The sequence below is a fragment of the Notamacropus eugenii genome, chromosome 2 (genome assembly GCF_028372415.1).
Source record: "Notamacropus eugenii isolate mMacEug1 chromosome 2, mMacEug1.pri_v2, whole genome shotgun sequence".
NCBI classification, from domain to species: Eukaryota; Metazoa; Chordata; class Mammalia; order Diprotodontia; family Macropodidae; genus Notamacropus; species Notamacropus eugenii.
In genome coordinates, this window is record NC_092873.1 from 155,977,521 (window position 1) to 155,994,349 (window position 16,829).

At 37.3% G+C, this 16,829-nt stretch overlaps 1 protein-coding gene across 1 annotated transcript in view; it reads right to left on the reverse strand.

The window, feature by feature from the left end:
• Positions 1 to 1,690: 1,690 nt before the first annotated feature.
• ME1 (malic enzyme 1) overlaps positions 1,691 to 16,829 on the reverse strand; it is a 262,710-nt gene continuing 247,571 nt past the window's right edge. Inside the window, 3 exon segments of the mRNA XM_072642703.1 lie at positions 1,691 to 3,496; positions 7,898 to 7,996; positions 14,378 to 14,551. Of these exon segments, the coding sequence (XP_072498804.1) occupies positions 3,326 to 3,496; positions 7,898 to 7,996; positions 14,378 to 14,551 (444 nt within the window). The 3' untranslated portion in view covers positions 1,691 to 3,325.

Here is a 16,829-nt window from a genome sequence, read left to right on the forward strand (position 1 = left end):
CCAATGGTTCAGTAGAATGGCTCGTGTCATAACCCAGGTCTTTTGGGTGTTGTCCAGAGGCCAGCAAGTCTGCTGCCAAAGTACCTGCATTTCTTGAAGGAGGTGGGGGTGGGGAGGCAAGTCTTATGGAATGGGATGGATAGCCACTCTTCCAAATTCCTGATCCACCCAGTAAGTTTGACTGTGTTTCTGGGGGTTGGAGGAGTAAAGAGACGCCATATTCCTTCTACTGTGAGGGAGCAGAGAAAGTGCAGGGACAGACTGTGGGTAATAGGCAAGGGAGAAAGACACATCAGGATGACAGGTCTACAGCTCCACCTCTGGTCAGGGAGAAGGGAGGGAAAGGATGCTCTGAACTGCTCTGCAAGCTAGACAGTACAGAGTTGGGGAATGAAAGCACATGAATGCTCCCAAGCCCAGTTCTCAGCCTCTTCTCAACACTTTCCTTCTGAGTAGGGGGAAGAGATAGAATATATTTTTGGGGGAGAGAAAGTGAGAACCCTCAACCCTGGAAACCTATTTTTCTTCTTAGCTTTGTTCTCCTGGGCTCTGCAAACTTTCTTGCAAAGCAAAAAAAGCAGGGTTGATTTTGGGACCAGACCCGTCTTCTGAGTCATTCATAAAGCCAGAAGTTCATGCTTTGCTGAGGACTGTGAAATGAAGGATGCTTTTTAACAATTTCGTGGCAGGTGTTCTGATGCTGGGACCCAGTTTCTTCCTCTCTTAAATGAGGGGCACTGAACTGAAATGATCTCCATAGTCTTTCCAGTTCTAATAGTCTATGAGATCTGGGGCCATTTTATCTCAGCGCAGCCTCAATCTCAGTATGGGTTTAAAATAATCCTTCCTTTGTGACATTCCACAAAATACTTTCCACTGTGGGGTTTCAGTTTTCTTTTCTATTAAATGAAAGTGATGGACTAGGTCATGAAGGTCCTTTCCAGTTCTAATACAATATTCTGCAGGTTTGGGGAAGGGAGTGATTTATTACAAGCCACTGTTTAGCCTGTGCCCTCAAAGCATCTCTCTTTGCTGTGAGGGTCACCATTCTATTACTATCACCAGTTCATATGTCAACTGTGAAGTAACTTCATACCTTATCACCGAGTTATCAAGAAAATTAGTTAAAATATGAAGCTACCAGATGGCCTGCTTCCTGGAGGGCGGAAGGTAGGCAAAACATGCCCAGAAAGTCTATTTAAATAATGCATTAAATAAACTGCTGTTACTGCAGCCTTTTGGTGCTCTGGGGTTATCTCCCCAAGAGGAATAGTTTGTCCTTCCATAATTTCTGCCCAAGAAAAACAGTTCAGCAAAACCAACATAGCCTCCATAGCCAATAACATATGACACAAACTGCAGCCATAGTCCTCTCCAAGGAAAGAAAGAAGGTGGATTTCTTCACCATTTCTCCAAGGCCAAGATGGGTTATTACAATTATATAATACTCTCCTTTAATATTTTTATGGTTTCAGTTTTTCTTGTGAATTCTGGACCTGTGGTCCCTTGATAATCTATGTGTTTGATCGGTAAGATGTACATGATGATCTAACAATAAAAAAATTTAATTTGTTGCCAGTTCATAGTAAAATTTAAAGTTTTTTTTAAAACCCATGAGAGTAACACAATAATAAGCCATTATCAATTTGTGATGTACTAACAGAAATAATTTAAAAAAAGAAAGTAAAGGTCATGGGCATCTTATTATTTTATTAATTCACTCTTTAGTTAAGCATTTACATTTTTAATAGTTCATTACAATCTTTTTGCATAGGTAAATAGGTTTTATTAGAGCTATGAGAAACATGGAAATAGACAAGAGTTATGAAATTCATTCTGCTACTTTCCCCAAACAATGACATAGAGACAACTCTCTCTGCTAGCTTGTACCCACCACTATCACTCCATTTAGTCCCTAAAAAAAAATTTGGTATGGTCTTTAACCCTGCCCCAAATATTTTTTTTCTAGTACATTTTACCTTGAAGTACATCTTCAAAAACATAACCTCAAAAGGAAGAAAATTTCTTAATAAAATAATTCTATAGATAAATAATGATTGTTAAACCTGAGCTTGAGAACTTATGTCACTGGCTCAACAGCTGATGGTTAAAATAAAACTCTTTATCACACGCATTTCAGCATCCTGTGATACGCTCTTCAATAGTTGTCATGGTAATTTTAAAATGACAGTTTATACTTGAGGCAAGACTATTTCTTAGAGCATACAACTACAAAGATGAAGGTGACTTATTGGGAATATTATTACATAAATTTTTCACTCATAATTTCCCTCTGTACAGCAGAGATAGATTATTTTAGTGAAATGCAGCTAATTCTCAATTACCTGAGTTAACCATAGAGAAGCATTATAGTTGATAATGGAAAAAAGGGAATGACCATCAGCTAGTTTGGAGTTATGGCAATAAGCTATGCAGCAAGACCACCTGTTCATGGGATGCTGAGGTTACACTCAGATCCAGGGGTCTTGTTAGACTTCTCTGTCTGCCTCCTTTATCTTCCAGTTGCTATGCCACAAAGAATGGGAATGGGCCTTCATTGGAAACAGGGACGTGGTCCCTTTCCCCAAAGTTATGGCATGGCACGTGCAGAATGTGAAGGTATGCCTAAGGAGGTGCAGAAGTTCTTTGCAGGGAATGCAGTGGATAAAGTGGAGTGTTACTGCATAAGGTGAATGATGGAAAGGAAGTAAACATGAAGTTGTACAGAGCATTGTAAACAGTATCAATTAAGCCTTCTCACAAATTTTTTACTCAGTTGCATAAATTGAACCAAAAAAATCAAGGGCTTTTGATGTAAACCTGAGAAGTCACTTTCTTTAGAAACTGCAAAGATACTGACATGGCAGTTTCTGTTGTAAGTAAGAAGGCTCTGTTCCCAGAACATATTATCCTTAAAAAAAGTACAGCTTAACAAAATGGTTAACAAAAGAATCACATTTTAAAGTTACTTTATTTCTTTCTAGTTTTAGTGTCAATAACCAGTGAACTATGTAAAAATAATGAGATTTTCAGTAGGAACAACAACCTTTAAAAAGAATTTGGAACAGAAAGATTAATGATAAAAATATGAACAAACTAAATGCAATTACACTACTACCTTCCAAAGAGCTGTTTATTCTAACCTGGATTAATGACCATCAATCAATCAAGAAATAATTAAGCTACAAAGTTAATAAACAAAATTTATCATCTTAATTTAAGAGGTTTTTCAATCATTATAAAAAGTATTCATCTTTGATAAAGAAAAAAAAAACTTCAAGACACCATTAATAGAGCCACAAATATTTACTGCTGTACTGTGCTTCTAGAACTGATTTACAGTCTGTATTTTCATTGCCTCCTTAGGCCAAGGGTAACAGTCAGGTTGAATCTGGTCATAATCAGTGCTATAAATCTTAGAGCGGATGAATGCTTCCTTATCCTGAGGCTCAGGGTAGACAGTAGCTGCGTTATCAAGGTAGGATTCTTCCACAATCTGGAAATATAATAAAGTATACATTTATATTTTAATAAACATTGAATTTAAAGAAGTAACTAGTTGCATGGTATAGCAGAAAGAGCAATACCTACTGAAATTAATAGATATTATACTCCTTATGTATAATACATATTGTATAAATGAGCAGTTCTGGAACCAAGCTTTACCCAAGTATTAAAAGATATTAGGCCCCAAAAAACTATGCAAGGTCAGTATCTATTTCCTAAATCCAAATTTGCCAGAATACAGCCTATAGTAAGTCACTATAGGAATTTCCTCTAACATGGAGAATTATCTTTGCCTAAGTGTTCTATAATGGTTTTTCATGAAACTTTGTAGTTTTTGTAGTTAGAAAGTACTGCATTTTTGTAAGATCAGACAGATTGGGGCAGAAATATGCTAATTACTATTATCAAAGTAAAGCCTGCAAGAGAAAATTGTCAAAATTACCAAAGGTGAATCTAGCATGAGGAATACGCATATAATCAATATAACAAATTGTGCCGTTTAGTAAGAATAAGTTCCATGAAGTGACATGTTCTAAAGAACCAGAAGCTGCATTTGCATTAAAATTATTAATAGTTGACATTCATTGTTTGACAGCCCATACCAATCCCAACTTTTCCTAAAATTTGCTAGCCTGTCTTCAAAAGTGAAATGACTAGGTTAGTCATTAACTTATGGTATATCTGAACAGTTCTGCTGGTGTGCTCCATCTATATTCTTGAATTTTCAAAAACCTTTTTCTATGCACAAATAATTTAACTTCCACTACTTTCATGCTAAATGAACCTATTCTCCATTAATACAGCAACAATTTAGTCTCTCAACATCTTTCAGGCCATTTAATTCGGCTGATTTAACAACTACTATATGGAATGCACTGTGCCTCCATCCCGTTTTCCAGGATGAGAATATAATTACTTTAAAAGATTATTTTTTTAAATGACAAAGTTCCTGATCTCATGGTGTTATTAATTGTGAGTAGAGATTAAATTTGAGGATAGAGATAAGACATGTACACAAATAAGTATAAGTCTGAATATTTGCGTCCAAACACCATCACCCTTCTGGTTTACTTTGTTGTCCGCAAAGCAGAGGATCATCGTTACGGATTTCAATCTTTGACCTGTTATTATCCCAGATTATTGGTCCTTATGATTTATTATTTTCATCTTATCAAATCCTAACCCAGGTCAGCCAAGTTATTATATTATATTATCAGTATTAACTTCATTATTATGGCTGACTTCCCACCACAAGCCTGAAGTAATTAGTCTAAACTTTTCTTGAATTTACCATGTTTCCACCTCTACCCCTCTTGTACTCTTAGAAGAAAGCTTTATTTTTTATTATATGAAGAAAATTGAGGACATCCACAAGAGAATTCTCACAGCCCCCAAATTTCTCAACTTTCACTTATCTTCTCTTTCTTCCTCCTTTCCAAGGCTAACCCCTCCACCTATGCTTTTCTGAGTATAAATTTCTACTTCTTTCAGGTTCCTTTTCCATCAATTATCCCATTTCTTTCTTCTGCGCTCAACATTCACTGGTTCCTCTGCTTACAAAGATACTTAGGTCTCTAATATCCTAAAAATAACTTTCCAAACTGCCTCAACCATATAAATCCCTCTATAGAAATAACAGCTGATATTTACATAATTCTCTAAGGATTGTAGAGAACAGAGTAATATGGAACAAATCTGAAAAGGTATACTGCAGCCAGATGGTGAAGGGCTTTAAAAGTCAGGAGTCTTTGGGGTCAGAGAAAGAACTAGAGCTTTTTGAACAGGGGACTGATATAGCAAGACTGGTGTTTCAGGAATATCAACTTAGCAACTATTTGGAGGAGGGATTGGAGATAGAAGCACCTGAGAGGCCCATTAAAAGTCTGTCCCAATAGTGCATAAAAGAGTGATGAGGACCTGAGGCAGTGTAGAGAAAAGGGAGCAATGTAAGATATGAAGGCAGAATGGACAAGTCTCAGCAAATCCTTATTTGTGAAGGAAGAGGTGGGCAAGAGCACCCAGAATCACTCCAAGATTATGAACCTGGGTGATTTAAAGGATGGTGGTAGCCTCAACAGAAATATGAAGGTTAGGAAAAACCAGGGAGCAGGACTCTATGGCTTTTAAGGGACCTTCCATCTCTTAAGCTGGATCCTATAAACTTATTAAAAGGAAGTTATTTGTTAGTCCCAATTCCTTTCTTCTCTATCTTCAGAGCTCAATGTGTCCCTTATAACTATAAAATGGAGAAGACTCTACCAATGTATCCTGTAGTTCTAGAATTCTGTTGTTCTGAAACTTTCCACACTTCTGTCTGAGAATCTTTAATATTCTTTCAGACTTGCAGTGAGTAAACCTCTGGAGGTTTGTCTGTACAAATTTATGCAGCCTCGTTTCTGAACATGATTTAGAAAGCTCATTATTAAAAATGAGGAGGCAGGTATGCAACACAAGTATATACATATTTCTGTTGGTAAGTGAATTAATTTTAAAGAGGACTCCCAATATAACTGGCTAATTCAGTTCAACAAGCATTTGTGTATGTGCAAGGCACCTTGCCTTGGTGCCAAGGAAACAAAAATAAGATAAAAAAAGTCCTTGTCCTCAAGGAGGTTATATTGGGGGGGAGGAGGCTGGTGGGAGTGGGTGCAGAAGGAGCAGTTAAATCTAGCATGAACAGAGATAATTAAATTATAATTTAATTTGAAATAATTTGAGGAAGGGGAGCACACTAATAAATGATCTGGGGTCAGTAAAGGCTTTAAGTAGGAGGTAGGAGCTAAGCCAAACCTTAAATATAAAGGTTCTAAGAGATGGATGTAAGGATGAAGTATATTACAGGTTCTGGAGGCCAGCCCTGTACAAAAGGATGGAGATGGAAGATGGGATATTGAGTACAAAGTAGAACAGTCTGGCAGGAACTTAAAAGAGTACATGAAAGGCAGCATTGTGAAATAAGACTGGAAAGATAGGACACGATTTAGCTCTATGTAGAGGCAAAGAGCTCATGACTAAACAATGAATAGAAAAGAATAATAAGATAAAGCAGATAATTTTGATTGCAAACTGTTTAAAAAAAGAAGGTTTTGTACAAAGCCAGTGCAGCTAAGATAGATTAGAAGAGAAACAATTAATTGTGGGGTAGAAAAATCTTTGCAAGATTCTCTGATAAAGGAAGGTCAGTCACATTTTCAAAAAAATGAGGAATTCAAATTTATAAGAACAATATCCACTCCCCAACAGATAAACAGTGAAATGATAGGAACTGGAAGATTTCAAATGAATCCACAAAACTGTGCATACCCTTTGATCCAATGATTCTACTACTAGGCGTATACCTCAAAAAAATTAAAGAAAGACGAAAAGGAACCACACATGCAAAAATGTTCATACAAGCTCTTTTTGTAGTGATAAAGAACTGTAAACTATGGGACTGCCCATCAATTAGGGAATGGCTTAAGGAATTATAACACATAAATATAACATTATTGTACTATAAGAAATAATGACATGGACAGTTACAGAGGAACTTGGAAAGATTTGTATGAACTGATACAAAGTGAGCAGAACCAGGAAGGACAATTTATGTAACGACAACAATGTTGTAAAGACAGGCTTAAGAACTCTGACGAATGCAGTGATCACTCTTGATTCCAGAAGACTGATGACACTAAGCATACTCTCCTGACAGACAGGTGATGGAATCAAGACATAGTATCAGACTTACGTTTTTGGATATGGTCAATGTGGGAATTCATTTGACTTGACTATGCCTATGTTTCCATATCACTCCCAAACCCTCCAATGGAAGAGAGAGGGAGCTGGTAGGAAGAGAAAATGCTTGATCATTTTTTAAAAATGGAAAATTAAACAAAAGTAAGGTAGGTTGGTGCCAGATTGTTCTGGGCAGTAAATATCAGGCTGATGGATTTGTATTTATCCTAGAGAAAAAAGGAGCTGCAGATGATACTTGAGTACAACAGGGACATAGTCAGACTTGTTCACACCTATATGGATAGGAAAGAATAAAGAACACAAGCAAGGGAGATCAACTTAGGAGGCTGTTACAATAGTCCAAATGAGAGGTAAATAACTAGGGAGGTGGCTGTGAGTGGAGAGAAAGGGACAGAAATGAGAGGTGCTGGAAGAATGGACAGATCTGGCAAGTGATCAGATGTGGGGTTGAGGGAGGTAAAGGGTCAATTGCAGTAATACAGTGTGAGTGTGTGTGTGTGTGTGTGTGTGTGTGTGTGTGTGTGTGTGAGAGAGAGAGAGAGAGAGAGAGAGAGAGAGAGAGAGAGAGAGAGAGAGAGAGAGAGAGAGAGAGAGAGAGAGAGAGAGAGAATAAGATTCAAATTTAAGAAGGGGGATGCAAAAGGAAAGGTTTTACCTTCACTGCAATTTTCAAGGAAACATCTCTAATGGTATTCAAAGGAGGATATAGACGGCCCTCTTCCAAGTGTTTATCAGACACTTCCTGAGATATAACCTAGAAATAAAATGGAAAAAAACGTTAAACTTTAAGCCATCCAATGTAATTTGGGACCCCTAATGGGAATTCTGTAAAAGCCAACAAACACTTGTTAAGTGCTTACTATGTGTCAAGACTTGGTGCTGGGAGTAACACCAGTATTAGTGAATAATATTCCCTCACATTTCAGCTCATAAACCAGGCTTTTATTACAACAGTATGGGGTGGGAGAAGCAACTTACTCCACATGTATAATATTGCCTAAACCAATTTTTTGGTACAACTTAATATCTTTAGAATTTCCAAACATTAAACTAAAATAGAGAACACTTAGAGATTGAACTAGGGAAAAAAAAAAACCCAAAAGACAAAGAAGAACAGGATATGCTAGCTAGGTTTTCTAGCAGGGGTTCTTAATCTCTTTTGGGTCATGGACCAGCTTTGCAGTCTGGTGAAGCCTCAGAACTCCTTCTGAGAGTAATGTTTTAAATAAATAAAACAAAGTATATAGGATTACAGAGGAAATCAATTATACTTCAATGCAGTCTGTAAGCAGGAAGATTGGGATCACATTCAGTGTAATAGCTGGTACAAGAATTCTAGTAATTTCAAAGTAGTGGTAAGCAGAAACAATATTTCTAGATATCTGCAGCAAGTGTAACGTGCTATGAAAATATCTGTGATTTCTATTGGTGACAAAATCACAGGTACTGTTAATACTGCTGAGATTCATTAATTACACTTACAATGAAAGGAAATGATAAATTTCAATTAGTGGTTAATGAAAATAAAGATGTACTTTTGTTTCTCATCCAAGGTCATGGACCTTGTATCAAATCAACCATAAGTTTAACATTGCAAAGTGTTAAACTAAAATTTTCAAAATTAATGAATCATACTCAGCAATACAGGATATATTATTAATTAATCATATTAGCAGCAAATGAATACTTTTTATTAAAAATCACCATTAATTTTAAAAGCAAGAACAAAAAGTGTTTTGAATTGTGAATAAATAATTTAAAATATTATTTCATCTTTGCCTCATCTTTTTCCATTTCAAACCCTCTATGTGTTTTATTATTAATTATTCATACACTAATATGTCATAATTTATAAATAAATGTAGAAATATTAGAGGTGCATGCTCAATTTTTTTTTTTTACTGATAAGGACAGGTAAACAAAAAAGTCTAGAGATCATAGAGAATTGCAGCTCTCTGGGTCATGTGAGCTAACTGAAGAACAAGGGGACTGGAACAGAGGACTGATCCACAGAGCGGTGTCAAGGTAAGACACTGTCCACCAAGGAAGCAGAATTTTGGGGAGGTACCCAGGCCATAAAGAGGGGGTCAGGTTAACAAGAGGGCCAGAAAGGCTGACTCAAACAGGAATACTACACTCCTGCTATGGATTTCAATCTTCCAATACATGTTCCTAGTATCCCTACTGAGTAGAAGGATCTGTATGAAACTCTTGGTTGGGGTACACCAAAATGAGTACAGCACATAAGAAATAATGAAAGGAACAGTTTCAGAGATACTTGGAAAGACTTTGTGCAAACTGATGCAAATTAGGCACACTGATTAAGGCACAATCTCTACCCCTCAAGGGACATATGATATAGTAAGATAATAAGGGAAGTACACAAAACTTTAATACAAGGTAGGATATGATAAGGAAGCAGCTAGAGGACTCAGTGGATAGAGCACTGGGCCTGGACTCAGGAAGACCTGATTTCAAATCTGACCTCAGATACTTAACTAAGTGTGACCTTGAGCAAGTCACTTAATCTCCGTTTGCCTTAATCCACAGAAGAAGGAATCGGCAACTCCTCCAGTGTCTTTGCCAAGAAAATGCCATGGACAGCGCAAAGAGTTGGGCACAAGTGAATTCAACAGTCTGCTGGGGGGATTTATCATCATATTCTACTATTTTTATCTTCAATTAATATGATATATACCTCTTATAAAGTTAGTTATTTTGTGCCAAGCATATACCACTAATTTATCATTCAATTAACAAATTTCTGGTGATATGACATGGTATCAAGAAATACTAAATATTAAACTGCTGCCAAAGCATGGCATGGTTTACCAGTTCTGAAAAATGGCCATCTAATAGGGAGGAAATAAGCATTTACAGACAGCCTGCTATATGCCAGGCACTGTGCTAAGTGCTTTACAAATATATCATTTGATCCTCACAACAACTCTGCAAGCTCAGTGCTATCACGATCCCCATTTTTCACTTGAGGACATTGAAGCAAATAGATATTAAGTAAAGTCTTCCTGATTCCAGGCTTAGAGCTATATTCACTGTGCCACCTAACTGCCTCTAATATATGCATAGTCCATGTGAAACAACGTATCAGGTATAAATTCAGAACTCCTACGGAACATTTCAGAAAGGTCTTCCTTTGTTAACTCTGAGATAAATAACTCTTAACAAAGAAGAGTTCACTCCTTTCCTGGGGTCCTAGCAGACAGAGTACTTCTTTGGCATTTCTACATAATAGATATCAAAAGAATGAGTAATTTCAGTAGAATTCATTAAGAATGTACTGAACACCTACTACATGCACTCAGCATTGTTCTGTGTTCTATGGGAAATACAAAAGAAGTACATTAACATGATGTTTCCAGCATTTAAGAAAATTACTGTTAGCTTGAGATTTACATGTTGCAATTAGAAGACAATAGAAAGCAAGTTCTAAGTATAAAAATGTGTAAAATAAAGAAAGAGGTAGGCAGAAACAAAAGAACAGGGAAGAGAAGACTTAAAGGAGAAGCCCTAGGCTTTGTTAAGCATGAGAAAGGTTGGCACAGGCTAGATGAAGGTACGTCCATGTGGGGATGGGGATAAGGGAGAGAATTCTTCTCTTTCCGCTATGAAGACAAACAATGTAACTAAAGGGACAGAAGAAACAGAATCATAATCATGTCATTTTACAGACAAAGAAAGTGAAGTACAGAAAGGTTAAGAAACAACACAAGCTCACACGGCCAGCTGGTCATCTAAACATTTAGTAGGCTAGTCCAGGCACTCCAGCTTCTAAGCTAATGTTGTGACTTAACATTACCCTTTACCACCTTAGTGAGCATGGAATATTTAGGGCAAAGTAAGGTAATGGGCCTGAATGGAAAATGTTTAGGTAAAACATGGTCACTTAATAGTGCAGGGCCCGAACACCAACACTGGGTATTTAGACTTAATGGTAGGTACAGAGAGATGTAGATTGCTGAGTAGGTGAGGTGGGGGAAACACTGTTTGAGGAAGATTAGACTTAAGGGTGGCAAGCTGAATGGACTGGAGGAAGGGAGACTGTTGGTAAGAAAATAAGTCAGGTGTCTATGTGAGTAATCTAGAAGTAGGTGATGTGGATCTGGACTAACATGGTAGCCATGTGAAAGGAAAAGAAAGCCTAAGACAAGAAATTCTGAAAAAAAGAGTTCACAAGATTCAAGAAGAACTCAAGATATCTCCAAGGTTTTGGTCCTTAGACCACTGGGAAAATGGTGGTGCTACTGACAGACTGTGAGTGAGAACCAGTTTGAGAGGAAGATGGGATAAGATAAGTGTGAAGTAACTGTACGACACTCATTTGGAAGTATCCAACAGGCAGCTGGATCACAGAAGAAAAGATATGATGACATAGAGATATCATCACTAGTGTGAAAGTCATTAGAATGGATGAGATTTCAGAAAAGTGTACAGGAATCAGTCTTGTAGAATACCCACAGGTAAGGGATGGGAAAATGAATGCAATCATCAGAAAAATGGGCTCAAATCTAGGCTTGTACCGTATCACAGAAAACAAGAGAAGGCAGTTTCTAACTGGCCTTGGTCAGAACCGTCAAATGCAGCCGAGTGCAGTGGATGGCAGAGGAAATACGAGACAAGAACATTGATGAGGAGATAAAGCAGGACCTTATGGATCGAATCAGATGCACGGAATGGTTTAACTTAAAGGTATTAATTCTCACTGCCTCTTTTTAGGGGTATCAAATTGGGGCATTCAATCAAACCATCACTAGAGGGAGCCAGAGTGATTGAGGATAAAAAAAATACTGATTATAGTGCTAAAAACATCTACTTTTTTTTTTCCAATAGAAGAATTGTTATAAACAGACAATGATTCTATTTTCCTTAATGTAAGAACAGCATGGAAAAGATTATTTTGCATTTTAACATCTGCTTATATTTAATAAACTCTTCTGGGCTCAAGGAACCTCAAGACACCAGATCCCATACTCTCAGTGCAATGCAGGAAAAGCCAGGGGTGGAACGCTCTTTCTTCCAGACGTCTACTGGCACAGGGCAATTTCAGCCACTGCACCTCCTGCTCTGGGAAAGGAAGGCTACTTAATACAGAATGACTGATGCAAATATCCTTTCTATTCATAACAGCATTTTGCATGATAAGGAATATAATGGTTATTGATTTTACTGTTTGATTATGATTTACAGTTGTAGGGCAATCTTGTTAATAAGTTACTTCCCCATATTTCCTTTGTGAAAGATCTTGAAGCATGACAACATGAAACAGGTGAAGCTTGTGGTTAATTAAAACGCCTTCTTTTAAAAAGCTGCGTTGTGTGGTACAATGGAAAGTGTTCTGGACTTGGAGTTGGGATGCCTGAGTTAGAACACTGGTTCTTACATTAGCTAGCTGCGCGACCAAGGTTTGCCACAGCTTCTCTGAGCCTCTCTTCCTCACATATAGATAGGAGACTTGCAACTCTAGGGCTGTTGGCTAGGAAAGTGCCGTGTAAACCTTAAAAATCACTATTTAAGTAGGCCATTACTCTAGCTGCTACACTTTGGGCAATACAAGCAGGATTATATTTTGAATGAATAACATATAATGCTAAGAATATTTCATTATATTTTTATTCTTTTTGCAAGGGCTGATGATAATAAGTCCTTATCTCTAGTAGAACATTTGTTCTCTGAGAGCAAGTACTTTTTTATTGCTTGCTATATAAGAATTCTTTCTGCAGTTATAGGATTTTGGGAGATTTGTCTTTAGGAGACCTCAGGGTCCTTAGTTATGATTTATAACTTCAGATCAAAGTGACATTACATTTTATGCAAGAAAATGTACATGTGAAAAAGTGAACTGGACATTTTTAGGAATCACTGCATCATTATAATTAACCACAGAGATACAAAGTAAGGAAATAGTATTTCTGACATGCAGTTGTACTACCTAAAATAAAATAACATCAAACAAAGAAGAAAAGATCCTACATGTGCAAAAATATTTTTAGCAGCTCTTTCTGTGCTGGCAAAAAATTGGAAACTAAGGGTATGTCCAATCAGTTTGGAAGAACTGGCCAAACTCTGGAATATTAATGTCATGGAATAATACTGTCTTGCAAGAAATGAGGAGACTGGTCTCTGAATGGTTTCACAGAGACGTGGAAAGATGAATGAGTGAAATAAGCAAAGCTAGAAAAACATCAACATCAACATCAGTGTTGTAAAAGTGAAGAACTCTGAAGACTTAGAAATGGAGAAAGAGCAAAATGAGAACTAGGAGAAACAATTCATACAACAGTAACAACAACATAAAATCAAACCACTGTAAGAAGTATCATCAACATGATTCCAGAGATCTAATGATCAAGTCTATCTATGGGAACAAGGAGGTGGATTTAGGGTTAGAATGAGACTTTTTTTTTTGAACATAGCCAAAGAAGGAATTTATTTGCTTGACTATGAAGATTTGTTAAAAGGAATTTATTTCTTTTTCAATGGAGTAGATTTTGTGAGGGAAAGAAAATATATTTCTAATAAAAATAACACTTTAATAAAATAAATAATTTTAGAAATGGAATTCTTTAGGGGTCATTGAGTTCAATCCCCTTTATTTTACTGGAGGAAACTGAGGTCTCAGAGAGAGGTTAAGTAAGGAGTAGAATGGAGGGAGAAGAGTGATTGATTCAAAGCCAGGACTCCCAACCCCAGTTTGGTATTCCTTAGAAACATTATCTTCCTCAGTACTTGAGAAAGTACTGGTACAAAATGTTAACAGTTGCCCTAAAGGCTAAAAGTGTTTTTTAACTTTTAAAAATTCTTAACCATTTAAAACCCAAAGGTTACAGGCAATGTTTATCACATTGACTTAAAAGTTTTTAGGTAGGTAAATGGAAGAATTACTATCTCCATTTTACAGATGAAGGAATCCAGGCTCAGAGAGGTTGATTTCACAAGGCTCATTAGTGGCAGAAACAGGAATTTAGCTCGAGTCTCTGCCTCTAAATCCTTTGTTCTTTTTATTATTTCCCCCTTCTTTACTACATGTTGCTTCTGAGATCAAAGGCTCTAGAGCTGATGGGACCCTGATGGAGGGGGCTAAGTGAAGCTGGTCATACAGCATACTCTACAGTCATACCTCGGCAGTAGTGAGAAAGACTTTGTCACTGATGTGCTTCAATCCACATGCTACGACACCAAGGGCTATTCCGGGAAACACATAGGAATTGTTGCCTTGGCCAGGATAGAAGGTCCGACCATCCGGGAGAGTGACAGGATCAAATGGACTGCCACTTGCAAAAATGCCACGTCCCTGGAACGCAACAAACTATCAGTTTCAAAAGAGCAGCATATGTTTTCAAGCAAAGCATCATGGAGGTGTCTTACAGGCACCTCCTACAGTCAGCAGTTTAGCAGAGAAAGTTTGGTTTTTCTTCATCACCTTCACAAAGATGGATGGGCAAATTTCCGTAATGTCAGAGCACTCAATTCCAGGGGTCAGAGGCTACTGCTATTCTCACAGTCTTATTCTTTATTCCCAGAAAACGTGCCCAAAGTCTAAATTACCACTGTAACAGGTGCTACCCTCTCCTTCAGGACAGTCAGTTCATGCTTACCATCATCTAACGTTTCAACGGTGATCTTCAACTGTAGACTTTTGAAAATACCTATCATAGGTAAGATGGGCAGGTAGGTGGTACAGTGGATAGAGCACTGGGTCTGAAGTTACAAAGACCTGAGTTCAAATTCAACTTCAGACACTCCAGTATCTTTGCCAAGAAAATAAGGACACAGAGCCAGACACCAGTGAAATGGCTGAACAACTCTTCTATTACATACTGGGCAGTTATGTGGCAAAGTGAATACAATACAATACAGGCCTGGAGTCAGGAAGACTCATCCTTCTGAGTTTAAATCTGGCCTCTAACCAGCTGTATGACCTTGGGCAAGTCACTTAACCCTGTTTGCCTCAGTTTCCTCATCTCTAGAATGAGTTAGAAAAAGAAATAACAAACCACTCCAGTAACTTTGCCAAGAATACCAAGTGGGGTCACACAGACACAACTGAAATGACCCAACAATATAGTCTAAAAAAATTTAACAGAATTATGTGAAATGGCAAAATTTGATGTTGCCACACCATTTCCAAATAAATTTCTGAGGGATATACTAAATTTATATTTGCATTTTGTGTAGTGCAAATGTGGTTTAGAAAAAGAATCTGTGTAGTCAGTTTACAAAACATATTTAATATCTGCAGTCCTATTTATATTTTCTTCTTTTTACCATAGCTAGAAGTGAGATAGAGAAACATTATTCTCTATAATTTTTCAGTGTAGTCATTACTGTATTTTTACAACAGGCCATTCATTTTAGAGCAGCATCCTATTGTACCTGCTTTAAACTGGGTGTGGGGGAGGGTACAGTTGACAGGTGTGAAGCATCTGACCCTGGGAATAGACCCTGGGGATGGGGTCAAACTGCACCTGGTGCCAATACTGAAGTAGTTAAGAATAATGAAGGTTTTTTGTTTTTTTTAAAGCAGTAAGCTCTCCATGAATAGGCTATAATTCAAGAAGTCTATTTCACCAAGCAATAAATATGTCAAGATCAAAAGCTCAAATGAAGTGACCAGTCTTTCCAGGAGTGGGGAACCTGCGGCCTTTAGGCCACATGTGACATTTTAGGTCCTCAAGTGTGGCCCTTTCACTGAATCTAAACTTCACAAAACAAACACCCTTAATAAAAGGATTTGTTCTGTAAGACCTGGACTCAGTCCAAAGGCCACACCTGAGGCCTTATATGTGGCCTTGAGGCTACAGCTTCCCCACCCCTTCTAGTTTAGATCAGGATTGTGTGTGTGTTCAGCAGGCTGCAAAAGTCAGACCAAAAGATTTTTCATAATATTGTCTCTGTAAATATCAGTTTTTGCAATGTGCTTTTTAGGCCTCCCCTCTCCCCCCCAAGACCGAGCTGTGGAACCTAACAATTCAAAATTATTTCAAGAAAAATAATTTCAAAGTTGAAGGGTTACATTTCCAAGTGAGCTTGTATAAAGTAGTATTTTGTTTCATTTGGTAGCATGTTATCAAGGCAAGTCTAGTGACAGATTGGTATCTTTAGTTTTGGTTACTGCATAAAACTACCAATTGTAAGAAATTTACCTCTATAAATAAACTGAATTGCAGTTCACTAAAAATGACATTTTAGAAAAGACTTCTGGTAAGAGGATAACTTTGTGTATAGATTTCAAAACCACCAATATTCAGGAAGAATGGCGGTTTCACAGGAAACGTGAAAGTCAAAGGGCCCATGAAATGCTCTCCATTTGGTCAACTATCCTCCTGTGACCCTCCACCATGTCCTCACTTTATGCACTGTTAAAATAGAAGAGGACTTTCCCTTAAACTATTTTTTGGTTTTGTTTATTTAAATATTTATGATTTTAGTAATTTGCTTATATACTATTTCTGAGTTAGCCAACGAGCATTTATTTATGAAGTGCTATGTGCCAGGAACTGTGCCAAGTACTGAGGATAAAAAAAGCAAAAACAGTTTCTACGAGCTCCCTCAAGTAGCTCACAGTGTAA